The sequence below is a fragment of the Pristiophorus japonicus genome, chromosome 13 (assembly GCF_044704955.1).
Source record: "Pristiophorus japonicus isolate sPriJap1 chromosome 13, sPriJap1.hap1, whole genome shotgun sequence".
NCBI lineage: Eukaryota > Metazoa > Chordata > Chondrichthyes > Pristiophoridae > Pristiophorus > Pristiophorus japonicus.
This window is the reverse complement of record NC_091989.1, coordinates 146,836,258-146,864,257: the sequence shown is the minus strand read 5'-3', so window position 1 is coordinate 146,864,257 and position 28,000 is coordinate 146,836,258. Positions and strand designations below refer to the sequence as shown.

The following is a 28,000-nucleotide window of genomic DNA, read 5'->3' as shown; positions in this document are numbered from 1 at the left end:
CGGAGTAGGGCGTTAATTAGTGCAGGTACCTATTGCTGCAATTAACGTCCTTAGGAGATGTTAATTGGGTGTTTTTAAATTGAATTTTACTTAACCTGTGCAGCATTGGTTTCCCGGACCTCAGGAATTGACCAATCATACAGTGATGACATTGAGCAACAATCCAGGTGGGTTTTTAACTAATGTTCCCTTTAAGCTGCATGGCCGCACAATGCGCAGCTGGTGTGCAACCACAAGAAGAGGTTCACGCAGGTCTGTGCCAGATTCCCTGGGAGTTGTCATGGTGCATTCATACTATGGCAGTCCAACATTCCAGACCTTTTCGCTCCAGGAAGCAGACTAAAAGTCTTGCTCTCAGGGAACAAGGGATAGCCGCTTAAAACCTGTCTCATGACACCTGTGAGGAACCCCAGCAATGAGGTGCAGGAGCTACAATGAGAGTCACCTGACCACTAGGTGTGTCACAGAGCAAGGCATTGGAATATTGAAGATGTGCTTCAGGTGCCTAGATAGGTCTGGAGGCACCTTTCAGTATTTACCAGCAAAAGTGTCCAGAATCATAGTGATGTGCTGCAACGTGCACAACATTGCGCAGCAGAGATGATTGCAGGTGGGGGAGAACGAAGGGGCTTAACATTTGTCTTCGGATGAGGAGAACATAGAGGAGGAGGATGTTGAAAATGAAGGTGGGGCTCCCATCACCGGACCACATTGCTGCCTGAGATGCCGAATACCGTGAAGGCTTACTTAGTGTTGACTCACACGAGGCAGCATGTGGGGTACTGACTATGGCGTGGGGGCGAGTGGGTGGGGGCAACAGGTGAGAATTGATACCACTCTGAGTGGAAATACTAATTTCATGTTCCCTTTTGCCATCATCCATCTCCTGAGTCAGTGCCACATCACTCTTACCATTCTGCTGCAGAACAACTTGGTGTAGATCAGTAATACGTTGTAAGACCACAGATACGATATCTGGCATCCATTTTAAGGTGGCAGGCATCTCCGGCATGGCAGTGGCCATGGCCTGCATGGACTCATTTGAGAGCTATACTTGAAGTCCATTTTGGCAGACGCTCTCTCCATGGCAGACATTCTCGCAATTTCCTTTGCCACCATTCCACTAGCGATTGAGTCAGATTATTCCTTCCTCTCCGCTGTTGTGGTGAGTGTACGTGACTAAGTTGCTGATGCACCTCTAGCATTCTTCTTCTCATCGATAGCTCATGAGGTTCAGCATCTATGTCCAGTTGAGCAGAGCTTGGAGAAGATTGCGCCCCCCCCACCCCCCCCCCCCACGCAGACTCTCCACAGCTGTCCCTGCCACTCGTGTCTGCTCGTGCTTACTTGTGAGTTGTGAGTCACCAGGTGGAAACCCAACTAACTGTTTAAGTGGAACCGCCGAAGTGCGAGTATATGCACAGGTGCACGGCTGTGTCCTGTGACAATGCATTCTCAGAAGGAATGAGATGTTTATGTAATGATGTGTGTATCGTCCCAGTACCTTAAATGTAATGTAAGCACTATGCCACACCACAGAGGGCGCTGTGGTGGGAAACCTGGTAGTACCTGCAACAGGCGCTATATAAGGCTGACCACCACACCTGAGAGGCACTCTGGAGCTGAACAATAAAGGACGAAGGTCACAGCAGTTAGATCAACACCAGACCGTGTGGAGTCAGTGATTTGTGTGCTACATACACCACATTGGCGACTAGGAAGCGGACGAACTCCATGCAACCATGGCTACTCTGGGCTCGCTAAAGGATTTTACGGTGGGCAATGATTGGGAGGCCTTTACGGAAAGGCTCGAGTACTACTTCACAGCAAACAACTTGACGGAGGACACAGACACAATGAGAGAGAAGCTTAAGGCGATATTGCTTTCCAGTTGTGATGATGAGGTTTACTGTCTCGTCAGGGATTTGCTGGCACACGGGAGCGCCAGGGACAAGTCATACGAGGAGCTGACTGAACTCATTCGTGACCAGTTGAAACCGAAGGAGAGCATCCTCACGGCCAGATACAAATTTTACCATCACTGCAGACCTGAGGGCCAGGATGTCACCAAATATGCTGCGGACCTCAGGAGACTCGCGGCGCCGTGTGATTTTGGCACACACCTTGATGAGGCTTTGCGGGACGTTTTTGTTATGGGGATTGGCCACAAGGGCCTCCTTCACAAGCTGCTAGCCACGGAACCCACAGTCACTCTGACAAAGGCCATCACCATCAGCCGGGCATATATAACCTTGATTTGCAGCACCAAGCAAATAATCCACACAGTCTTGAACCCGGCAGGCACTGTCCACAGGATAGCGCCCACCACGGACAAAACTGCAGAACGTGGCTCTGCCCGGGCCAGAGAGCACGGACCTCGGGGTCCTGGAACTCCGAGTCCGCTGAGGGGGGCCAATCAAACAGCACCATGCTGGCGCTGTGGAGGAAGCCATGAGGCTCACCGGTGCAGGTTTGCGGAGTACACGTGCAATGCCTGCCACGTTAAAGACCACCTTCAGCGTATGTGTAAAAGAAATCAGACTCACCATATGGCTGAGGAGATGGGGGATGATCTACTGTTCAGTGAGGAGCAGGTAGAAGATGATGAGGTGTTTGAACTGTACACGTGCACCGACAATTCGCCCCCAGTGATAAGGGAAGTAAAAATCAACGGAGTCCCAGTGAGTATGGAAGTGGACACGGGCTCGGGTCCGTCGTTGATGAGTCGGAGAACTTTTGATAAACTGTGGATTAACCCAGCTGCACGGCCCAAGCTGGTCCCGGTCACGGCGAAGCTGCGTACTTACACCAGGGAACTAATACCGGTTCTTGGCAGAGCGGAGGTGCAGGTGTCCCACAGGGACGAGACGCACGGTTTACCTTTGTGGGTCGTTGCAGGCGATGGGCCGACACTCCTCGGCCGGAGGTGGATGGGGACGGTCCGTGGGAGCTGGGAAGACTTCACCACTCCACAGGCTGCTGCTCCCCGGGGTGCTGCCATGCCCCGGGTCCCCAGAGAGCAGCGCCGACCGAGCTGGAGCTGCAGCCTCAATCCACCCACAGGCAAGCCCCAGGCCCGGACCTCAAGCCACAGAGATCCTGCAGCCTCAGCCCCCAAAGGCAAGCAGCCCTGCAGAGTGGGGCCTAGTGGGGGGGGAGAGCCGGCGGGGTGCGAGGGATCCAGGATGGCCGGCGGATCGGAAGAGCCCCGCCGAGGAGCTGTTAGCGTCGGGCGGAGGCAGCAGCTGGAGGTCGCCGGCCACGGCGGCCGCATGGGAGGCCTCTACGGAGGCCGCAGAGGAGGCGGCAAGTCAGGTGGCAGCGGAGGGGAGCGGAGGCTGCGACGGCGGAGGGCATCCGGAGCGGCGGAGAAGAAGATGGCGGCGGCATTGTGCTCAAAGCAGCAGAGCATCAAAGATGGCGGCGCCCAAGGAGAAGCCTCGTGGAATCCTCCTGCATCAAAGATGGCGCCTTAAAAAGGAAATGCATCCGGGAGTCTTAAAAGGGCCTTACCAAGAGGTGGTCCCCACAAAGGACTTCTGTAAGGCAGAGCGAGTCCAAAATGAGCTATGTTAATGTGAGATGGTGAATTTATAATAAGAATTAATTTTTTAATGCTGAATGGCCACTGTATTTGTGTAAAATAATGGATGAAGTACAATTAATGATAAGGGCTAACAAGGAAATCAGGGATCTGTTACCAGTCAATAACTAGTTAATGTACCAGATAATATGTACCATACTAATGCACTGTCTATGCCTACCTGCCTTCCGTTGGACAAGTGTGATGTTATGTAATGATGTGTGTATCGTCCCAGTACCTTAAATGTAATGTAAGCACTATGCCACACCACAGAGGGCGCTGTGGTGGGAAACCTGGTAGTAACTACAACAGGCGCTATATTAGGCTGACCACCACACCTGAGAGGCACTCTGGAGCTGAACAATAAAGGACGAAGGTCACAGCAGTTAGATCAACACCAGACCATGTGGAGTCAGTGATTTGTGTGCTACATACACCACAGAAGTCCTCTGAGAAATTGTCCTCATTGATATCCTATGACAATTGCTGTATGCGAGAAGGCCCTGGAAGACAAAAGAAAGGGATATGATTTAGTTGTGGCAAAGTCACAATCTGGACAATCACCATTCTTAGTCTTCTCATAGCTCAGTCATTGATGAAATAAAGTCAGCATATGCGTGTCAGAGATATTTGTAACTCCGTCACCAGCTACCTGCGAGTTTGCTATCTCTCCATCTCCGATTGAGAGGGACACAGATATACCACTTATCTCCAGGGTAGCCTCCTCTGCATCTGTGAGATGGACTATTTCAAGCGGCCCACCTCCAGTCCTCTCCCTCTTCCTTGCGTTTTGCATTCGAAAAAACAGACCTGTAAGTGAGTGAAGGTGAGGATTTCACCCAATGGATGCAGTGCATTTGGTGAGGGTGACTGAGACAGATGCATCACATTGCATAAGGATTGAGGTGATTGGCAACGGTGGATGGGTAAATGAGGGGGGTGATGAAATGCATAGAAAGTGAAGGCTGGGTTCTGCTGAAAGTTGAGTGGGTGTGAGGAGTGATGTGATGGATATGCTTGGCAAGGCAGAGTGAAAGGCTGAGATTTCTAGCATTTTCTGTTTTTATTTCAGATTCCAGCATCCGCAGTATTTTGCTTTTGTGTAGAGTGAAAGGGGGCTTGGGGTTAAACCACAGGATGTAGTTGAATCAACAAATATACTCACCATTCCTGACCTGGTTAGGTCGTTAAATCGCTTCCTACATTACATCCAAGACCCGGACACAATGCTCCTGCTGCTCACCCTCTCAGCTGTCTCCTACCTTCTTGGTGAGAGCCGCAGGTTTCTTCCTCCCATTGCTGGGAAAATGCAGCTCCCTCCTGTTTCTGGCTGCACCCAGCAGTATTTCCAGTGATGTGTCATTGAATCTGGGTGCTGCCCTTGTTCTGTGTGCACCATCCATCGTGAAAACTCCAATTTCCATCAGTGAATTGTCCCTTGAAATGCAGCTGAGATCGTGTCATGCAGGTGCACAACACGCTCACTGCGCAGCTTGGTGATGCAGAAACCGGAGGTTAAAATGAATTGATTTAATTGCATTGCAATCGCAGAATCTGACTTGCTGAGTTGATTTCCGGGATTCGCCCATGCAATTCCACTTCCCGTCTCCTCCTGCTCGGAATGATTTCCGGGTTTCGCCCATGCAATTCCACCTCCCGTCCCCTTCTGTTCGGAAGCCGCCTTCAGATTAATACCAGAGCCCGGATGTCTGTGCCAGTGATTAAATTGGAATTTATTAAGGGGTATACACCCCTCTTCCCCCAGCTTGTGTACCTTGCCCCACCCTTGCAACATTTTACCCTGCCTTCAACTTTTGATCATACTTCTGACTCCACTCCTGCAGCATTTAGGATTTCATAAGTACATGGTAATATTCACATAATAAAGTCAGGCAGAAATGTATTTCTTTTTCAAAAAATATAACCTTGAGTTGAGCTTCAAAACCTCGCACCCAGCCCACCAAAAGAGTGTGTATTTCCAGTTGTGGAACATTGCCAGCTTTGTCTCTACCCCACTCCCACCAACGCTTTGCTTTTTCAACACCTTGTTAACTGGCCTCCCAAATTTGATCCTACAAAAACTCCAGAACTCTGCCTACAAGCTCTGCTCACCCATTACCCCAACTCCACTAGCTCCCTGTCCTCCAACACACTGGGGATCATTTTCAATTTTGCCACCTGGCAGAGTGGATCACCCGCCCATTGAAGAATCTGCCGATTTTTGTTCCTTTGATTTTGAAGTTGAAAAATTACCCAACATTGACTTCAGAATCCTCACCCTCATTTAGAAATTCTGTCAGGGCCAAGCTCAGTCTCATCTCTGCAACCTCCTCGAGTCCAGTTTGCATTTAGCATTCAGGATTTAAAAGTCACTTGATTCAACTATTGTTTCCAATGTGGGTGTAAACAGCACATTAAAAATTAAATAAAGTGATATACTCAGAAATGTATTCCGAAGAAAATAATCAAAAATGATTCTTTGTGACTGTCCTAATTTTAAAAATTGCTCATTTATAAAAATAAATTGTAATATATTATACGTAGAACCTCCTGTAATTAATTATTGAGAATTTCATGACAAACATACAGGAATGATGTTAGAAGATTATAATAACTTTTTTGTGAATTCATCGAGGACATAAGTAAACATCAGCCAGACATAATCAACTCCTTTCACCTTCTTTCATAAATTAGCATTTTTTTAAGCAAAGTTGAAAGTTCAAGTCTGGAATTCATGATTTATTACCTGAAAGTAAAGAAAACCAATGTTTAAAGATTAACGTAACTCATCATCATCATAGGCAGTCCCTTGTAATCAAGAAGACTTGCTTCTACTCCTGAAGTGAGTTCTTTGGTAGCTGAACAGTCCAATACGAGAGCTACAGACTCTGTCACAGGTGGCACAGATAGCCGTTGAGGGAAGGGGTGGGTGGGACTGGTTTGCCGCTCGCTCTTTCCACTGCTTGCACTTGATTTCTGCATACTCTCTGGTACACTCATAATAAAGGATGAAATGGAGTACTGTGTACAATGTGCAAGTGTGACCTTTGCTCCTTTAATAAGACTCCAGAGTGCAGGTACCTCGTGGGAGGGCTGCTTATATACCGTGCTCCCAAGGGATGCTGGGATCCCTTGGGACTCCAACAGGTGGGCCCTGTGGTGGTCAGGTGTCATACAGGTTACAAGGGGGTAAATACATAACATCACTCCCCCGTGATGTCAACAGTATTTACAAGGTGAGACGATCTGGGGTTTTTCGCTCCCTTGTCGATCGTCTCGGTACAAATGCGGGTGTGGGTGAGTTGGTTAGTTCTTCACTGGGCTGTTGGGCAGCCAGCCTTGCCGGGCTGCTGGGGATGGTGAGTTCGGCTTCGTGGTCAACCATGATGTCAGTTGCCACTTGTGTGTGTGTTGGAGGGTCAAAGTTGGTGGTGTCTTCTTCGGGTTGTTCGTAGCTGTTGGTGAACCGCAATTTGATTTGGTCCAAATGTTTTCTGTACGTTTGACCATTGGCCAATTTGAAATACCCTGCTCCCCTCTTTGACTGTGACTGTGCCAGCGAGCCATGTCCATAATTGAGCACAAACACAGGTTCATTGATCTCAATATCGCGTGACAAATTTGCGCGGTCATGGTACACACTTTGTTGATGCTGCTCGCCCTCCACGTGATCAGGGTGGACAAGAGATAGCTTTGCTTTTAGCGCCCTTTTCATGAGCAGCTCGGCTGGGGGAACCCCGGTGAGTGAGTGCGGTCTGGTGCAGTAGCCTTTGACACTTGTTTCAAGCTTTGCTTGATGGTCTGAACTGCCCCTTCTGCCTGGCTGTTGGATGCGAGCTTGAACGGGGCAGATGTGACGTGTTTGATCCTGTTGCAGGTCATGAATTCTTTGAATTCAGCACTGGTAAAGCACGGCCCAGTGTCATTGACTAGGACATCAGGCAAGCCGTGCGTCGCAAACATGGCTCGTAGGCTTTCAATAGTGGCCGTGGACTTGTTTACAGACATTATTGCACATTCAATCCATTTTGAGTTAGTGTCCATGACAACCAAAAACATTTTGCACAGTCCACGTGGATCCTTGACCATGGTTTGGAGGGCCATGACCACAAACTTAGCAGTGCCTCTCTGGGTGCATTGCTCAGCTGAGAGCAAGTGTTGCACTGGCGCATGTATGACTCTAAATCTGAGTCGATGCCAGGCCACCACACATGGGATCTGGCTATGGCTTTCATCATTACGGTGCCTGGGTGGGTGCTGTGCAGTTCACAAATGAATGTATCTCTGCCTTTCTTGGGCAAGACTACGCGATTGTCCCACAATAGACAGTCCGCCTGCAGGGACAACTCGTCTTTGCGTCTGTGGAACGGCTTAATCGCCTACTGCATCTCTGCTGGGACACCGGACCAGCTCCCATGGAGGACACCATTTTTTTACCAAGGACAGTAAAGGATCCTGGCTGGTCCAGGTCCTGATCTGGCGGGCCATAATGGGGGATGTCTCGTTCTCGAATGCCTCCATGATCATGAGCAAGTCCGCTGGCTGTGCCATTTCCAGCCCAGTGGTGGGCAATGGCAGTCGACTGAGAGCATCAGCGCAGTTCTCTGTGCCCGGTCTGTGGCAGATTACATAGTTGTATGCCGACAGTGTGAGTGCCCATCTTTAGATGCGGGCAGAGGCATTGCTATTAATCCCTTTGATCTCAGAGAACAGTGATAAAGCGGCTTGTGGTCAGTTTCAAGCTCAAACTTGAGTCCAAATAAGTACTGGTGCATTTTTTTCACCGTGTAAACGCACGCCAGGGCCTCTTTTTCAATCATGCTGTAGGCCCTTTCGGCCTTGGACAAGCTCCTGGACGCATAAGCGACCGGTTGCAAAATCCCTGATTCGTTAGTCTGTTGTAACAGATACCTGACCCCATATGATGACGCATCACAAGCTAGCACTAATCGTTTACAAGGGTTATACAGGACAAGAAGTTTGTTTGAACACAACAGATTTCTGGCTTTCTTAAAGGCAGCCTCTTGTGAATTCCCCCATACCCAGTCGTCTCCCTTGCGCAGTAGCGCATATAGGGGTTCTAGCAGGATGCTTAACCCAGGTCGGAAATTACCAAAATAGTTAAGGAGTCCCAGGAACGACCACAGCTCCGTCATGTTCTGTGGACTCGGCACGTTCTTTATGGCCTCCGTCTTAGCGACGGTGGGTCTGATGCCGTCTGCTGTGATTTTTCTTCCCAAGAACTCGACGTCCTGCGCCAGGAAAACACACTTCGAGTGTTTCAACCTGAGCCCCACGCGATCCAACCGACGAAGAACCTCTTCCAGATTCTTCAAGTGCTCAATGGTGATCCGACCTATAACCAGTATGTCGTCTTGGAAAACCACGGTGCAAGGAGTCAACTTTAGCAGGCTCTCCATGTTCCGCTGGAAGATAGCCGCGGCCGACTGAAGGCCGAACGGGCACCGGTTATAGATGAACAGACCTTTGTGTGTGTTGATGCAGGTGAGGCCTTTCGAAGACTCCTCCAGCTCCTGCATCATGTAGGCCGAGGTCAGGTCCAGCTTGGTGAATGTCTTCCCTCCAGCCAGGGTCGCAAATAGGTCGTCTGCCTTGGGTAGCAGGTACTGGTCCTGCAGCGAAAAACAGTTCATCGTTACTTTATAGTCCCCACAAATTCTAACCGTGCCATCCTCTTTAAGTAACGGGACAATCGGACTAGCCCAGTCATTGAATTCCACCGGTGCGATGATGCCTTCTCGCCGCAGCCTGTCCAGCTTAATTTCCACTTTTTCACGCATCATGTACGGTACCGCCTGTGGCTTGTGGTGGATGGGTCGCGTACTGGAAACCAAATGGATCTGCACTTTCGCCCCTGAGAAGCTCGAACAATGATGGGAACTTGCTCAGAACCTGGGCACAGGAGGCGTCGTCGACAGATGAAAGCGCTCGGATGTTGTCCCAGTTCCAGCGGATTTTGCCAGCTTCTGCCAAACAATGTGGGGCCATTCCCTGGCACAATCCACAGTGGGAGTTCATGTACTGCTCCGTCCTAGGAGACTTTGACTTCTGCACTGCCGATTACAGGGATTAGTTCCTTGGTGTAAGTCGTTAGTTTGGTGTGAACGGGGCTGAGCTTGGGCCTGTGTGCCTTTTTGCCCCACAGCTTGTCGAAGGCCTTTTTACTCATTATGGACTGACTTGCACCTGTGTCCAGTTCTATTGTGTTCCGAACTCAGATGAGACTGCACACAGGGAGGTTAAAGTAACAGTGACCTCAGTCTTTATCAAGACACTCCAGAGTGAGGAACAGGCCTTAGGGGCAGGCTGGGCTCCCTTGGGACTTCAGGGGATACGCTCCCTGGTGACGGGACATGGGAGTGCATGCTTTACAGATACACAACATCACTCCCCGCAAAGTCAAAGTGAAAACTATTTACAAGGTAAGGCGGTCGGGAGCCTTTCTTTACCTGGTGGACCGCCTCGGTACAAATGTCTGTTCTGGTGTGTTGGCTGTGCCCTCGCTGGGCTGGCGTGTTGTTGGCCCTGCAGGGCTGCTAGGTGAGCTTGGCCTTGCTGGGCTGTTGGGCGTGATGGGTTCAATTTCCTGGTCCGGGGTGGTGTCGTTGATCCTTTGGGTGTGTTTTGTGGGCTTGAAAAAGGCTGTGTCTGCTGTGGGTTGTTCAGGGCAGTCTGTGAACCGCAGCCTTGTTTGATCCAGGTGCTTTCTGCAAATTTATCCATTGTCTAGTTTGACTACAAACACCCTACTGCCTTCTTTAGCTATCACCGTGCCCGCGATCCACTTAGAACCATGTCCATAGTTTAGCACATACACAGGGTCATTCAGATCAATTTCCCGTGACACAGTGGCGCGACCATCGTTTACAGTTTGTTGCTGCCGCCTGCTCTCTACCTGATCATGCAGGTTGGGGTGAACCAGCGAGAGTCTGGTTTTAAGTGTCCTTTTCATGAGTAGCTCAGCTGGGGGCACCCCTGTGAGCGAGTGGGGTCTCGTGCGGTAGCTGAGCAGTACTCGGGACAGGCGGGTTTGGAGTGAGCCTTCTCTGACTCATTTAAGGCTCTGTTTGATTGTTTGCACTGCCCGCTCTGCCTGCCCATTGGAGGCTGGTTTAAACGGGGCTGAGGTGACATGTTTGATCCCATTGCGGGTCATGAATTCTTTAAATTCGGCACTGGTGAAATATGGCCCGTTGTCACTGACCAATATGTCAGGCAGGCCGCGGGTGGCAAATATGGCCCTCAGGCTTTCAATGGTGGCAGTGCTTCCCGACATTATTTCACATTCAATCCATTTTGAAAACCACCACCACCAGGAACATTTTACCGAGAAACGGGCCCGCATAGTCGACATGGATCCTTGACCATGGTCTGGAGGGCCAGGACCACAAACTTAGTGGTGCCTCTCTGGGCGCGTTGCTCAACTGAGCACACACACTGCATTGTTGTACACAGGACTCTAAGTCAGAGTCGATACCGGGCCATCATACGTGGGATCTGGCTATCACTTTCATCATTACCAAACCCGGGTGTGTGCTGTGGAGATCCGAGATGAACGTCTCCCTACCCTTTTTGGGTAGCACTACGCGGTTACCCCACAACAGGCAGTCTGCCTGAATGGACAGCTCGTCCTTTCACTGCTGGAACGGCTTGATTAGCTCTTGCATTTCAACGGGGATGCTGGCCCAGCTCCCATGCAGTCCACAGATTTTTACTAGGGACAGCAGAGGATCTTGGCTGGTCCAAGTCCTAATCTGGTGGGCCGTGACAGGTGATTTATCATTTTCAAATGCTTCCATGACCATCAACAAGTCTGCGAGTTGCGCCACAATCAAGTTTGCGGGCTGTGCCATTTCCACCCCCCTGGTGGGCAATGGTAGCCGACTGAGAGCTTCCGCACTGTTCTCGTTGCCTGGCCTGTGGCGGATGGTATAGTTATACGCTGATAGCGCGAGTGCCCACCTTTGTATGCGGGCTGAGGCATTAGTATTTATCTCCTTGTTTTCAGCGAACAGGGATATGAGGGGCTTGTGATCGGTTTCCAGCTCAAATTTCAGGCCAAACAGGTACTGATGCATTTTCTTTACCCCGAACACACACGCTAATGCCTCTTTCTCAATCATGCTGTAGGCCCTCTCGGCCTTAGACAAGCTCCTGGAAGCATAGGCGACAGGTTGCAACTTCCCCGCAATGTTAGCTTGTTGTAATACACACCCGACTCCGTACGACGATGCAACACATGCTAGCACGAGTCTTTTACATGGGTTATACAATACAAGCAGCTTGTTGGAGCATAAAATGTTTCTGGATTTCTCAAAAGCAATTACTTGGTTTTTTTCCCCATACCCAGTTCTCCGCTTTACGCAATAACACATGTAGGGGCTCTAAGAGGGTGCTTAACCCCGGTAGGAAGTTACCAAAATAGTTGAGGAGTCCCAGGAACAACTGCAACGCCGTGATGTTCTGTGGCCTGGGCGCGTTCCTGATAGCCTCCGTCTTGGCATCTGTGGGCCGAATGCCGTCCGCCACGATCTTTCTACCCAAAAACTCCACTTCTGTTGCCATGAAAACGCATTTCGGCCTCTTCAGCCGCAGCCCTACACAATCCAGTCATTGGAGGACCTCCTACAGGTTTTGTAGGTGCTCTATGGTGTCTCGACCCGTGACCAATAACTCGTCCTGAAAAATCATCATGCGTGGTACAGACTTGAGTTGACTCTCCATGTTTCTCTGGAAGATTGCTGCAGCCGACCGAATTTCAAACGGGCATCTGTTGTAGATGAACAGTCCCTTGTGCGTGTTGATGCAGGTGAGGCCCTTCGAAGACTCTTCCAGCTCCTGCGTCATGTAGGCCGAAGTCAGGTCGAGCTTGGTGAACGTCTTGCCACCTGCCAGCGTTGCAAATAGGTCGTCTGCCTTAGGTAGCGGGTATTGGTCCTGTAGCGAGAAACGATTAATAGTTACTTTATAATCGCTGCAAATCCTGACCGTGCCATCACTTTTGAGTACTGGAACAATCTGGCTGGCCCACTCGCTGAATTCCACTGAGGAGATGATGCCCTCGCGTTGCAGTCTGTCCAGCTCGATTTCCACTCTCTCCTTCATCATGTGAGGTACCGCTCGCGCCTTGTGGTGAATGGGTCGTGCCTCTGGGACCAAGTGGATCCGCACCTTCGCCCCGGAAAAGTTTCCAATGCCTGGCTCAGAAAGGGAAGGAAATTTGTTAAGAACCTGGGTACATGAGGCCTCATCGATATGTGATAGTGCTCGGATGTCATCCCAGTTCCAGCGGATTTTGCCTAGCCAGCTCCTTCCAAGCAGTGTGGGGCCATCGCCCGGGACAGTCCAGAGTGGCAGTTCGTGCACCGTGCCCTCGTAGGTGACCTTGACCATGGTGCTGCCCAGGACAGTGATGAGCTCTTTGGTGTACGTTCTCAGTTTCGTGTGGATGGGGCTCAGGGCTGGTCTGAGTGCCTTGTTGCACCACCGTCTCTCAAACATAATTTTACTCATGATGGATTGGCTAGCACCAGTGTCCAGTTCCATGGCTACGGGTAAGCCATTCAATTTTACATTTAGCATTATAGGTGGACATTTCGTCGAAAATGTGTGCACCCCGTGTACTTCAGCATCTGCCTCCTCTCTCTGAGGCTCGAAATTGCTTTGATCCACCATGGACCGATCTTCCTCTGCCACGTGGTGGTTAGCTGGTTTTGCAGAGCTTGCAGCTCATCTGCAAGCTCGTTGGAGGTGCCCCATTGTTCCACAGCTCTTGCAAGCATACCCTTTGGAGTGGCATGAAAAGTCTGAATGGAAGCCTCCACAACGCCAACAAGGTGTGAATTGCCTTGCATTCATCCTTTGTTGGGGACTCTGAGTCATCTGGGTCACCTGAGGACTGCTGACAGTTGCAGACTCGTGGTTTCTGCCCTGTACATTTCTGCTCGCAAACACAGTTCCAGTTAATTTATGAACATTGCTATCACTTGTGTACTGAGAGATTTGTTTGGTGTTTTCACTGGTGGACATAAATGCCTGTGCTATCGCAATGGCCTCACTGAGGGTCGGTGTCTCTACGGTCAAAAGTTTTCGTAGGATGGTCTCGTCGCCAATGCCCAGTACAAAAAAGTCTCTGAGCATTTGCTCCAGGTAGCCATCAAACTCACACTTTCCTGCAAGTCGCCTTAGCTCGCGACGTAGCTCACCACTTCCTGACCTTCAGATCGCTGGCACGTGTAGAACCGATACTTCGCCATCAGCATGCTCTCCCTCGGGTTAAGATGTTCCAGAACCAGTGTACACAGCTCCTCATACGACTTATCTGTGGGTTTCACCGGAGCTAGTAGATTCTTCATGATGCTGTAGGTTGGTGCCCCGCAGACTGTGAGGAGGACCGCTCTCCTTTTTGCAGCGCTTCCTCCTCCGTCCAGCTCGTTGGCTACAAAGTACTGGTCTAGCCATTCGACATTGGCTTCCCAGTCCTCATCCTCCAAGAACTTCTCCAGGATGCCCACAGTTTGCTGCATCTTTGCGTTGGATTCATATACTCGTCGCCAGTTATTGTGTTCTTTACATAGATGAGACTTCACACAGGTAGTTTAAAGTAACAGTGACCTCAGTCTTTATTAAGACACTCCAGAGTGAGGAACAGGCCTTAGGGGCCGGCTTATATACAGTGCTCCCAAGGGATGTTGGGATCCCTTGGGACTTCAGGGGATGCGCTCCCTGGTAGCTGGACCTGGGAGTGCATGCTTTTCAGATACACAACAAGTTCCATAGATACTGGAATACCATTCAGTTCAACTTTCAACATTATTGGTGGACATTTTGTAGTGAATGTGTGTACCCCGTACACTTCTACCTCCTCGGTACGAGTCTCCACCTCAGCAGGATCCACAGTGGATCAATTTTCCTCTGCAACATGGTGGTTTGCAGGGTTTGTAGCTCACCTGCACATTCGCTGGAGGTGTCCTATTGTTCTGCAACCGTTGCACACATAGTGCTTGAAGCGGCATTGATGGGCCCGATGATCACCTCCACATTTCCAACAAGGTGTTAACTGCCTTGCATTAACAATTGATGCCGGACTCTGGGTCAACTGAGCTCGGCAGCCACAGCCGGCGTGTACATTTCTGCTTGAAACCAACGTTACTTTATGCACAGTACTGACCGAAACTTCTTTACTCTGCGAAATCTGTTTACTGTTGTCACTGGTGGACATAAATGCCTGGGCTATCATTATGGCTTTACTTAGATTCGGAGTTTCTACAGTCAACAGTTTGCGAAGGATTGTCTCGTGGCCAATGCTCAGTACAAAAAAGTCTCTGAGCATTTGTTCTAGAAATCCCTCAAACTCACAATGTCCTGCGAGGTTCCTTAGTTCGGTGACATAGCTCGTCACTTCCTGGCCCTCCAATCGTTGACACGGGTAGAACTGATATCTCGTCATCAAAACGCTTTCCTTAGGATTTCGATGTTCCCAGACCAGCGTACACAATTCTTCGTAGGATTTCTCTGTTGGTTGTACTGGAGCCAGGAGATTCTTCATGAGGCCATAGGTTGTTGCCCCACAGACAGTTAGGAGGATTATCTTTTGTTTGGTCGCGTTCTCGTCCCCTTCCAGCTCGTTGGCCATGAAGTATTGGTCGAGTCTCTCCACGAAGGCCTCCCAATCGTCCCCTTCTGGGAACTTTTCCAGGATACAGACTGTTCTTACATTTTAACATGGTTGTTCGTTACCTCGTCGCCAATTGGTACACTCATAATAAAGGATGAAACTGCGGACTGTGTTAAATGAGCAAGTGTGACCTTAGCTCCTTTAATAAGACTCCAGAGTGCAGGTACCTCGTGGGTGGTCTGCTTATATACCGTGTTCCCAAGGGGTGCTGGGATTCCTTGGGACTCCAACAGGTGGGCCCTCTGGTGCTCAGGTGTCATACAGGTTACAAGGGGTTAAATACATAACACTCTCGGCGCTGAGACTCGAGGTGCTCAGCGCCCTCTCGGATGCACTTCCTCCACTTAGGGCGGTCTTGGGCCAGGGACTCTCAGGTGTCAGTGGGGATGTCGCACTTTATCAGGGAGGCTTTGAGCGTGTCCTTATAGCATTTTCGCTGCCCACCTTTGGCTCGTTTGCCATGAAGGAGCTCCGAGTAGAGCACTTGCTTTGGGAGTCTCATGTCTGGCCTGCGAACTATGTGGCCTGCCCAGCGGAGCTGATCGAGTGTGGTCAGTGCTTCAATGCTGGGGATGTTAGCCTGGACGAGGACGCTGATGTTGGTGAGCCTGTCGTCCCAGGGAATCTTGCGGCGACGTCATGGGTGATATTTCTCCAGCAATTTGAGGTGTCTGCTGTACATGCTCCATGTCTCTGAGCCATACAAGAGGGCAGGTATTACTACAGTCCTGTAGACCATGAGTTTTGTGCCAGTTTTGAGGGCCTGGGCTTCAAACGTAAAAGGGAGACAGCGTATTAGTTTTATGGTTCCATTAATTTCTGCAGTTAAACTTCAACATTTACAGGAAAGGATTTTTGCAATATTATCACAAGGCAAAGATGCATCTTTCAATATTAAAAGAGAAACTATTTTCGTTTATTGGGGAGTCTAGGACTAGGAGGCATAGTGTAAAAATTAGAGCTAGACCTTTAGGTGTGAAATTAGGAAACACTTCTAAACACAAAGGGTGTTAGAAGTTTGGAACTCCCTTCCGCAAATGATAATTGATCTAGATCAGTTGTTAATTTTAAATCTGAGATTGCTAGATTTTTGTTAACTAATAGTATTAAGGGATATCGGCCACAGGCGGGTATATGGAGTTAGTTCAGCCATGATCTCATAAATCAGTCATGATCTCATTGCATGGCGGAACAGGCTCGAGGAGCTGAATGTCCTGTTCCTATGTTCCATAGGGTTAAATGATTACTAGTTTACCTCATCCCAAGGCCTATTTTAAAATGATTTGCTCATAAATGGATTCAGTTTTGCAGAGATGAAAATATACATTTAGTACAGAACCACTGTTGGCAATGTTATTATGTGTATTTTTGCATTCTTATAATGAAGTTGTACACTGTTGACTATAAATAAGGTACACACTTCAAGCCCTAAATTCTCAAATGACTGATTTGAAAAGATTTTTCGTTTAATTTTTGCAGCTATTTTCAACACAAAAAAAAATCCTAAATTGATTGAGTAGCAAGACCATTCACTTTAGGAAGAGCATCTTTTGAAGGTTACATTTTGAATTACAGATGCAATGTTAATATACGATGCAGCTTATATTCATTATAAGAACATAAGAAATAGGAGCAGGAGCAGTAGGCCATTTGGCCCCTCGAGCCTGCTCCACCATTTAATAAGATCAGAACTGATCTGATCTTGGGCTCAGCTCCACTCCCTTGCCCGCTCCCTATAACCCTTCACTCCCTTGTCTATCTCCACTTTAAATATATTCAATAACCCAGCCTCCACAGCTCTCTGGGGCAGAGAATTCCACAGATTTATGACCCTCTGAGAGAAGAAATTTCTCCTCATCTCAGTTCTAAATGGGCGACCCCTTATTCTTAAACTATGCCCCCTAGTTCTAGATTCCCCATGAGTGGAAACATCTTCTCTGCATCTACCTTGTCAAGCCCCCTCAGTATCTTACATGTTTCAATGAGATCACCTCTCATTCTTCTAAACTCCAATGAGTATAGGCCCAGCCTGCTCAACCTTTCTTTATAAGTCAACCCCCTCATCTCAGGAATCAATCTAGTGAACCTTCTCTGAACTGCCTCCAATGCAAGTATATCCAACCTTAAATAAGGAGACCAAAACTGTACGCAGTACTCCAGGTGTGGTCTCACCAATCCCTGTACAGTTGTAGCAGGACTTCCCTGCTTTTATACTCCATCCCCCTTGCAATAAGTTCCCCTATTATGAGCTCCTTTCCTTTTATGGGAGGTACCCTGTAGAGTAATAGTCTGAAAACATTTGTAAATTCAATACACTGTGGTTATCAGCAGTTATTTTATTTTCATTCTGTCTGTCACAGCCCTCGGTCATCAGTTACGACTACAAGAGTAGACTTACTGCGAATACAATTGTTGAACCATACATTTCCTACAAAATGGACCAGTAAGTAAAGGATTATATTACATCATAGCATTCACCTAAGATGTACTAAACCTAAATAAAATGCAAGAGTTCAGTTAAAGAATATAACCTTTTTTAATCAGAGACACAGAGCGGTTGGGGGATGGGGGTGAAATTCAACTTTGGCGAATGTCACCTGTTGTACAACCCACCCAATTTTCTTTTGACTTCATGAGAAAGTAAAGTCGGGCAGGATGTATAATGGGTGCTCAATCCACTACTGCCCGATTTGTACCCCTGCCGAAGTTAAATTTCACCATCATGATGTCAAACAAGGTCACACATTTCCATTTTATCTCTTCTTCCCCTTTCCTTTTCTTGGTACGATGCCATTCTTTAGCTAACCTGCCAGAACGAAACCATGCTATGTTTTCCCTCCCTAGTGACCCAAACAAGGTGCTAATGAGCTAATTGTATGAAGTCACATCAGAAGTAGGAGCCTGGCTGGTGGCAGCTGGAGTATTGGATGGGTTGTATGCTGATTTTCTGCACTCCACATTTTGCACTGCGTGATTTAGGGCAAAAAAACAAACTCATGTTACTCGGAGGAGCAGGTCTCATTTACTTGGCTAAATATTTAATCAAGTTCCATGTCAAATCATGTGACTTAAGGCAAGGTCCAATCAAAAGTGTGTTTGTCACATATAAAATGGGTACACTGGAATCCTGTAAGCTGGCCGACACAAGCAGTCTTCTTAAAGAGAGATGACAGTTTCAGGTGCTGGTAAAAGGGGGATAATTACATATTGCTGTATATTCTATGCATTACTTGGTTTCGCCGGATAGTCTGTCATTTCTGTTTTACTTCTTGATAATATTTTCCTTCATTATTCTTGGTTGCTGCTGCCATTTAAATCACATCTCTGATTTTCGTCCTTTATCTGTTTATTATTCCCTTTCCCTCTTATCTCACATCTTACAAAGATAGATATAGATAAGGGAAGCCATTTGGCTCATTTAGTTTATCTCATTCAGCACCAAATTGTCTCTTGAATGATTCCAAAGTTCTTGCGTCAGTTAACCAACTGGAACGCTAATCAGGTATTAATCACTCTATTCATGATGAAATGCTCCCTAACATCCATCATAAACTTGCCTTTTACTTGTTTGTACCTAAGTCCCAATATCCTGCAGTCATGATTTAACAGTGTTCTGGATTCATCTTTTCTATTCCACTTATGTATGTTTGAAATTGATATTTCCTGACCTTTGTAAACATTCCTTAATTTCCTGTGACTTCTGTAATAGTGTTTTCCTGTTTAGAGCACTCATTTTTTCAGTCAGAAAATCCTGTGACTACATTTCCCAATTAAAAAGCTTTGTTTGAGTCTGCCTGCAATTACATGGTGTGGTCACTGGAGGCTCTATATTCATCTTAACAATGAATCATTATCATTTCTGCTGTTTGAGATGAATTGGCCTGGTTTTAATTTATTTTATTTATAATTTTTTTATGTAGGTAGTTATTTTTGTTTTAAATCTTCAAGTAATATGTTCTTCAAATTTATCTATGCCCATATCTTTGGCCGAGCCTGCCATATCTCCCAGAGCCCCTGGACAGTACTGCTGCTTCTGGGTCTGACTCTGCTCATATTTTATAGAAAATATAATTATTTATATCATGAAAATTTGCTGCAATATATACTAATATTTGTGTTTTTTTTCTCTGCTCCACTATTTCCCTTCTCTGTCTGCTCCCCGACCTTGCCAGTTAGCTGCTCCGTGGCTGGCTCTGGGCCACCACTGGAGTAGAGCTTCCTCCAAATCCCATGAATCTGTTGCAGGCTGTGGAGAAAGTCTTTGCAAAAGATGAAGTGGCAGGACTCAAGGTTCTGTTCAAAGCTCTGTCAGCCACTCCCACATACGATATGCAACTTCTGCTCCACTCTTCCACCTCGCTTGCCGCTTGCTGGTTTGGCCACCATTGCCAATATCCTGCTTACCCCCGCTGTCTCGGACTGCCCTGATAGGAGATCCTGAGAGCAGGCTGCCCTGCCGTCATGCCCGGCTGACTGCTTGCCCAATCCATTTTGCCCATCCCCCCCCACGCCATGCTGATTGTGTTGAGGGGTTGTGCATTCTAATAATATTCCTTAGAACCAAAGACTAGACTTGATGCCAAGAAAAAAAGAGTTAGTAATTGCACCCATCTATAATTCTTCTATAACTTCTCCCCCCCCTCTCCCCGGACTTCTGATTTTCCCCACTCACCTCCCAGCTGCTAACTATTTTCTGCCTTCCCTATCTAAATCTTCTCTACCTTCTTCATCCAAATTACCTTCCCTTTCTAGCCTTCATCATTGAAGTCCTCCTTTCGCTCTGTGTCCAATTATCTCCCAGCTCTAACCCTATTTCATCTGAATCTACATGATATCAACATACACTGTTTCCAAGGCTTTTGTATGCTTCTGTGACCAAAAATGAATATACTATTCAACTTCAATTTGCTCCCTCCCTCAAACTCCCAATCATCCCTCTATCTCTCTCATTCCCCCATTATCTCTCATACCCACTTTTATCATGTGCTTCTAATTCTCTGTCACTCATACTCATTGGCCTACAAATTGCGGTTGTAGGCTTGCCGCTTGCGTAGACCTCCGAACTGTAAGAAAAGTACATACCTGCCTGCCGCCTCCGGAGCTTTGGATTCTTGCGGTCCTGGGTCTGCAGGCATATGCCTGGTGCAAGTCCAACCCATCCCAGGGCTGCATGCGGTTCGCAAGCGTCCCTGGGATCACGTGGGCCAGCCCAACCGATGACAAAGAGGGATTCCTATTATGTTTATGGGAATTCCATTTACGTATGGAATCCCCAGAAACATAATAGAAATCACTTAAAGAAAACAATTTCACAACACTGAAATAAAAATAATCACAGATTCAAAATTAATTAAAATATCATTTAACTAAACATTTAAAATAAAAAAATCTTTTTTTGAAAGATAAATTTAAACATTTTTAATGGGGACAACATTTTAAATATGTGAATGTTTAAATCATTAAAAAAAATATGTTTTCACATTTTTTTAAACCTTTACACTGGTAAAAGAAGGCCTTACACCTGCTTTACCAAGCATAAGGGTATGGTGGGTATTTGCTGGGCAGTAATTGGGCAATATGCACGAGCGATAGTCAATTTCCAGTGGATGTGTATGATCAGTCAAGGAGAAACATGACAGATCGCAGGTTCCGGGTTTTCGCGCTTGTGGAAACCAGAACTTGTGGTGCACTTATGACGACGTACGTACGCCTTCATAGGCCCCGGATTATCCGGGCCATTATGACGAGTGGCAGCTCAAGAGATGCTCCCATTCTGGTTGAGGATCTGGCTACTTTTGCAGATTTCAGCAGCTTGCAACAGGATTGCAGCCATGGCATTGCTGCTCCTCATTTGTTCCATGACTGATTTGTTTTAACAGCTGATTGTGTTGCAAGCCACCAATATGCTGGGTGTTCAGTGCATGATTTAATAGTTGGTATTGTGACTAATTCAAACCATAACCTAGCTGAATTAGAACAAACGAAAGCTGCATGCTTCATTATGACCAATCTGCATCTACCACGTCATGATTAATTAAGTATCTAGGTGCAAAGAACTGCATTCTAGTCACAAAAGAAGCTCATGAGATCATTATTTTAATTTCAACTTCTGTATACCAGGATGGATACATTACAACCCCTGAGTTTGGAAAGTTTGTATAAATATAGATTAGCCAGCATTAGTTCAAGTCACTGATTGCCCATTTGTGTCTCTTGGTAAAATCATCTCCAAAAATTCTTCAGTCCTTGTTATTCTTCAGGAGATTCCTGCTTCTTCTCCTTTCAAAAAGGATAGGAATAATGATGTATATGCAGAGCATCAGCATTGAGATTTGAGGCCTGGATTATTTTTCCATGGCATATTACACAAATACATTATACACATGAAGCAATCTATGTTTCTTGCATTCAAATTACATGAAGAAAAAGGAATAGAAGAATATGCTGATAGGAGTAGATGAAGAGAGAAGGGAGGAGGCTCGTGTGGAGCATAAACATCGGCATAGACCAGTTGGACCAAATGACCTGTTTCTGTGTTGTGGACTCTATGTAATTCAATGTAAGTTAACTATTAATTCTCTCTTTTATGCAACAGCATGTTACCAGACCTTCTTACTAGACAACTGGAAAATTGGTAAGGAAAGGAATTTCACTACATTAAATAAATGTTTTAAAAAGCGTATTTAAGTACCAGCTTAACTCAGGGGTAGCAGTCCCACCTCTGAGTCAGAAGGTTGGGTATTAATTTCCCAATCCAGGAATTGAGCATGTAATCTAAGGTGACACTTCACTGCAGTACTAAGTGCTGCATTCAGATAAGACGTTAAACTGAAGCCCGTTCTTTCTGTTGATGTACCAGATCCCATGGCAGTTTTTTAAAGAAGAGTAAAGGTTTCTCTTGATGTCCTGGCTAATATTCATCCTTCAATCAGTGTCACCAAAAATAAATTAACTGGCCATTTACTTCATTGATGCATGCAGGAACTTGCTGTATGATAATTGGCCGATGTGTTTGCCTACAAAACAACAGTGATGTGTTTTGGGATGTACTGATGACATGTAAGGCACAAAATAAATGCAAGTTTTTTCTCTGTGTATTAATAACCCCAACTTCATTGACAGATGTTATGGTTGCCATGTTGCATCAACAGTAAGCTTGTCTGTGTCTAGGAGAGGTTCACATTCAAATGGTGGTGGAAAGCTAAGAACAAGTCAAATCATGCCATTGGAATATACCTTTTAATTGCTTGGTCGACAATGATATTTTCTCTGCATTCACACCTCTGAATGAAAGGATGGACATGCTCTGCTTCAAGGTTTTGCTAATGTTACCCTTTTTAATTAGAAAACGTTTTCTGTTCTAATTTATGGTCTTATTTTCTCCCCTTCTAATCATCATTCTTCTGAAGCTAATGAGCAATGCTGGAGTACAATTGAACAGATGGCTGCAGCTCTGTGGTACCTCAACCAAATGCCTCATCTTTGTGTATGAGCCTTGTCCAGTGTGAGATAGTAGACAGTGACATGCTTAAGCTGCATTCTGGGAATGACCAGAGGGACCAGTGCAGTGCATTCATAGTGCATTGGCTGACCCTCTTCACTCAGGTAATGCATAGGTACAAAATGGTAGATGACGAATGCAGTAGAACTCAAGCCCTGATTTTAGAGACAGAGGCAGGCCTGAGTGGAGAAAATTTCTTGGACCATTTCTAGCATATGTTCTGGCATTTCTTCTTTCTTTCATACAATAGATGACTTTATGGAAGTTGTCTTTTCAGAATTATTTCTGTATTTATGATGTTATAAATGTTATTTATATGGTTATTCAGCTGTATCATGTAACCTCCTGAGAGAGGTGAAAAAACATATAAAAGTCCAGGACAAATAGGGAAAAAGAATTTGTAAAATTTCGCTTTGACCCCTTTAGGCAATCGAAATTAGTCTAGGAGACCACTTTGGCCCTGCTTAATGTCATGCAATACTTACCCTTTGTACAAGATGATCTCCACCCTAGCCAGAAACAGGTCTGGCTCTCGCTTAAAGGAATTCAGCGAATCAGTGTTCAATGCATGAATCGGCAGCCTGTTTCACGGGTCCATTATTCTCTGGGAAAAGAACATCCTCCTAACAATTAATCTAGTTCTGTCTTTACATAAAGATTGTGACCCCCTGGTCCTCCGCAACGTATTTAGTTGAAACAAGCTATCCACACAAACATAATTTAATCCCTTCATCATCTTATAGAATCATAGAATGGTTGCCGCTCAGAAGGAGGCCATTCAGCCCGTCAAGTCCATGGCGGCGCTCTGCAAGAGCACTTAGGTCAAATCACCCCTGTTATATATGTAAACCTGTAAATACCTTCTTTAACCACCAGAGGGTTCATTCCTTGGAGTCCCAAAGGATCCCACAATCCCTTGGGAGCACTGGTACTTAAGGAGGCCTTACAGGCTGGAGAGGCACTCTGGAGACCTTCAATAAAAGACTAAGGTCTTTGAGCTCACAGTATCTGGTCAAACTCTTTATTCATACAGTATAACTGGTGACAAGATATAGATATCGAACCCCACCGCAACGATGCAGAGAACAGTGGCATCCTGGAGAAATTTTCAGAGGGAGATGATTGGGAAACCTTCGTGGAGCAACTCGACCAATACTTCGTGGCCAACGAGCTGGAAGGAGAAGCGAATGCTGCCATACGAAGGGCAATTCTCGTCACTGTTTGCGGGGCACCAACGTATGGCCTCATGAAAAATCTGCTTGCTCCAGCGAAACCCATAGAGAAATCGTATGATGATTTGTGCACACTGACCTGGGAGCATCTTAACCCGAAGGAAAGAGTTCTGATGGTGAGGTACCGGTTCTACATGTGCAAAAGGTCTGAAGGCCAGGAAGTGGCGAGCTATGTCGCCGAGCTAAGACGCCTTGCAGGGCATTGCAAATTTGAAGGACATTTGGAGCACATGCTCAGGGACTTCTTTGTACTTGGCATTGGCTATGAAGTAATACTTCGCAAACTTTTGACTGTAGAGACCCCAACCTTGAGTAAAGCCATAGCGCTAGCCCAGGCGTTCACCGCCACCAGTGACAATACCAAGCAAATATCTCAGCACACGAGTGCTGCTACAAATACTGTGAACAAAGTAATGTTGTTTTCGAATCGCAACGTACAGGGCAAGCCTCACATGCCTGCAGCTGCACATCCACAGATGTCTCAGAGTCCACCATCAAGGGTGATGAATGCAAGGCCATTAACACCTTGTTGGCGTTGCGGGGGTGATCATCGTTTACATTCATGTCGCTTCAAAGGATACGTTTGCAAGGGCTGTGGAACAATGGGACATCTCCAACCTATGTGCAGACGAGCTGCAAACTCTGCTAATCCTGCAAACCAGGATGTTGCAGAGGAGGACAGATCCACGGCAGATCACGGTGAACCAGAGCCTCAGACCGAAGATGCAGAGGTTTATGGGGTGCACACATTTACCACAAATTGTTTCTCGATAATGCTGAAAGTTGAATTAAATGGACTCCCGGTGTCAATGGAGCTGGACACGGGTGTGAGCCAGTCCATTATTTGCCAAAAGACTTTCGATAAATTGTGGTGCAGCAAGGTCTTAAGGCCAGTCCTGACTTCCATTCGTACTAAACTGAGAACGTACACAAAGGAACTGATTCTTGTAATCGGCAGTGCTACCGTAAAGGTCTCCTACAATGGAGCGGTGCACAAGTTATCACTCTGGCTGGTACCGGGCGATGGCCCCACCCTGCTCGGCAGGAGCTGGCTGGGGAAGATACGCTGGAAGTGGGACGATGTCTGAGCGCTCTCACCCGTCGACAACACTTTGTGTGCCCAGGTCCTAAACAAGTTCCCCTCGCTGTTCGAGTCAGGCATCGGGACGTTCCAAGGAGCAAAAGTGCAGATCCACCTAATTCCAGGGACGCGACCCATCCACCACAAGGCAAGAGCAATACCGTACATGATGAGAGAGAAGGTGGAGATCGAGCTGGACCGGCTGCAACAAGAGGGCATCATTTCGCCGATTGAATTCAACGAATGGGCCAGTCCGATTGTTCCAGTCCTCAAAGGAGACGGCACCGTCAGAATCTGTGGTGATTACAAAGTAAGTATCAATCGTTTCTCCCTGCAGGATCAATACCCACTACCAAAGGCAGACACCCTTTTTGCGACGCTGGCGGGAGGAAAAACGTTCACGAAGCTGGACTTGACCTCAGCCTACATGACGCAGGAGTTGGAAGAATCATCGAAGGGCTTCACCTGCATCAACACGCACAAAGGCCTCTTCGTCTACAACAGATGCCCATTTGGCATTCGATCAGCCGCGGCGATATTCCAGAGAAACATGGAAAGCTTACTGAAGTCGGTCACGCTCACCGTGGTCTTCCAGGATGACATCTTGGTCACAGGTCGGGACACAGTCGAGCATTAGCAGAACCTGGAGGAGGTTCTTAGTTGGCTTAATCGTGTGGGGCTCAGGTTAAAATGCTCGAAGTGCGTTTTCCTGGCGCCTGAAGTAGAGTTCCTGGGGAGAAGAATCACGGCGGACAGCATCAGGCCCACCGATTCGAAGATGGAGGCCATCGAGAACGCACCGAAGCCACAGAACGTGACGGAGCTGCAGTCGTTTCCAGGACTCCTGAACTACTTTGGTAACTTCTTACCGGGTCTCAGCACACTGTTAGAACCACTGCACGCTTTACTGCATAAGGGAGACAAATGGGTATGGGGTAAAAGCCAAGAAAATGCCTTTGTAAAAGCTAGAAAACTGTTATGCTCAAACAAATGCCTTGTGTTGTATGATCCATGTAAGCGTTTGGTATTAGCATGTGACGCATCGTCATACGGGGTCGGGTGTGTATTGCAACAAGCTAATGAATCTGGGAAATTGCAACCGGTTGCTTATGCATCCAGAAGTCTCTCTAAGGCTGAGAGAGCCTACAGCATGATTGAAAAAGAAGCGTTAGCGTGTGTTTATGGGGTAAAGAAAATGCATCAATATCTGTTTGGGCTCAAATTTGAATTGTAAACTGACCATAAGCCCCTGATATCCCTCTTTTTGGAAAGTAAGGGGATAAATATGACTGCATCGGCCCACATCCAGAGATGGGCACTTACGTTGCCCACATACAACTATGCCATCCGCCACAGGCCAGACACAGAAAACGGGGGTGGAAATGGCACAGCCCGCAGATTTAGTTATGGTAATGGAAGCATTCGAGAGTGAGCAATCACCTATTACTGTCCGACAGATTAGAACTAGGACGAACCAGGACCCTTTACTGTCCTTAGTAAAAAAAACTGGGCGCTTCATGGGAGCTGGTCCAGTGTCTCGTCAGAAATGCAGGAAGAAATAAAGCCGCGCAAAGATGAAATGTCTTTACAGGCAGACTGCCTTCTGTGGGGTAATCGGGTAGTCGTACCAAAAAAGGGCAGGGACACTTTCATTAGTGATCTCCACAGTACCCACCCAGGCATTGTAATGATGAAAGCGATAATCAGATCCCACGTGTGGTGGCCCGATATTGATGCGGACTTAGAGTCTGCGTGCACAAATGTAACACATGTTCGCAGTTAAGCAATGCACCCAGATGGCGCCACTAAGTTTATGGTCTTGGCCCTCCAAACCGTGGTCTAGGGTCCATGTCGACTATGCAGGCCCGTTCTTGGGAAAAATGTTCCTAGTGGTTGTAGATGCGTACTCCAAATGGATTGAATGTGAGATAATGTCGGCAAGCACGTTCGCTGCCAGCACTGAAAGCCTGCGGGCCATGTTTGCCACGCACGGCCTGCCTGATGTCCTTGTGAGTGACAACGGGCCGTGTTTCACCAGTGCCGAGTTCAGAGAGTTCATGACCCGCAATGGGATCAAACATGTCACATCTGCCCCGTTCAAACCAGCATCCAGTGGTCAGGCAGAGGGAGCAGTGCAAACAATCAAACAGAGCTTGAAGAGGGTAACTGAAGGCTCACTGCAGACTCACCTATCCCGAGTCCTGCCGAGTTACTGCACGAAACCCCATTCGCTCACTGGGATTCCACCCGCTGAACTGCTCATGAAAAGGGCACTTAAGGCAAGACTCTCGTTAGTCCACCCTGATCTACACGAACAGGTAGAGAGCAGGCGGCTTCAACAAAGTACATATCATGATCGTGCAAATGTGTCACGCGAAATTGAGATTAATGATCCTGTATTTGTGTTGAACTATGGACAAGGTCCCAAGTGACTTCCCGGCACTGTTGTGGCCAAGAGGGGAGTAGGGTGTTTCAGGTCAAACTTTCAAATGGACTCATCTACAGGAAACACTTGAACCAAATCAAACTCAAATTCACGGACTATCCAGAGCAACCCACATTAGACCCTACCTTTTTTGACTCCCCAACACACACACCAGTGGCAACCGACATGGCGGTTGACCACGAAGCAGAACCCATCACCCGCAGCAGCCCAGCAGGACTCGCCACACCAGACAGCCCAGCAAGGCCAGCTGCACAGCAGCCCAGCGAGGGCCAACAAACGACTCACCAAAACCAGCATTGGCACCAAGACGATTAACCAGGGAAAGAAAGGCCCCAGATCGACTCACCTTGTAAATAGTTACACTATTGACTTGGGTGGGGGGGGCGGGAAGTGTTGTTATATATGTAAAGCTGTAAATACCTTGTTTAACCACCAGAGGGCTCATCCCCTGGAGTCCCA

General features: G+C 47.2%; 2 protein-coding genes across 4 annotated transcripts in view; one reads left to right on the top strand and one right to left on the bottom strand.

Moving 5' to 3' along the window:
* Positions 1-3,335, bottom strand: part of dpy19l3 (dpy-19 like C-mannosyltransferase 3) — a 171,592-nt gene extending 168,257 nt beyond the window's left edge. The window contains exon 1 of the mRNA XM_070898088.1: positions 2,547-3,335. The gene's annotated coding sequence lies outside the window, so the exon portion shown is untranslated. The remainder of the gene's footprint in view (positions 1-2,546) is intronic.
* LOC139278875 (uncharacterized) overlaps positions 1-28,000 on the top strand; it is a 121,326-nt gene that overhangs the window by 46,349 nt on the left and 46,977 nt on the right. For all 3 annotated transcript variants that reach the window (XM_070898093.1, XM_070898091.1, XM_070898092.1), the window contains exons 5-6: positions 17,642-17,724; positions 21,877-21,915. In XM_070898093.1, coding sequence (XP_070754194.1) covers positions 17,642-17,724; positions 21,877-21,915 — 122 coding nt within the window. The remainder of the gene's footprint in view (positions 1-17,641; positions 17,725-21,876; positions 21,916-28,000) is intronic.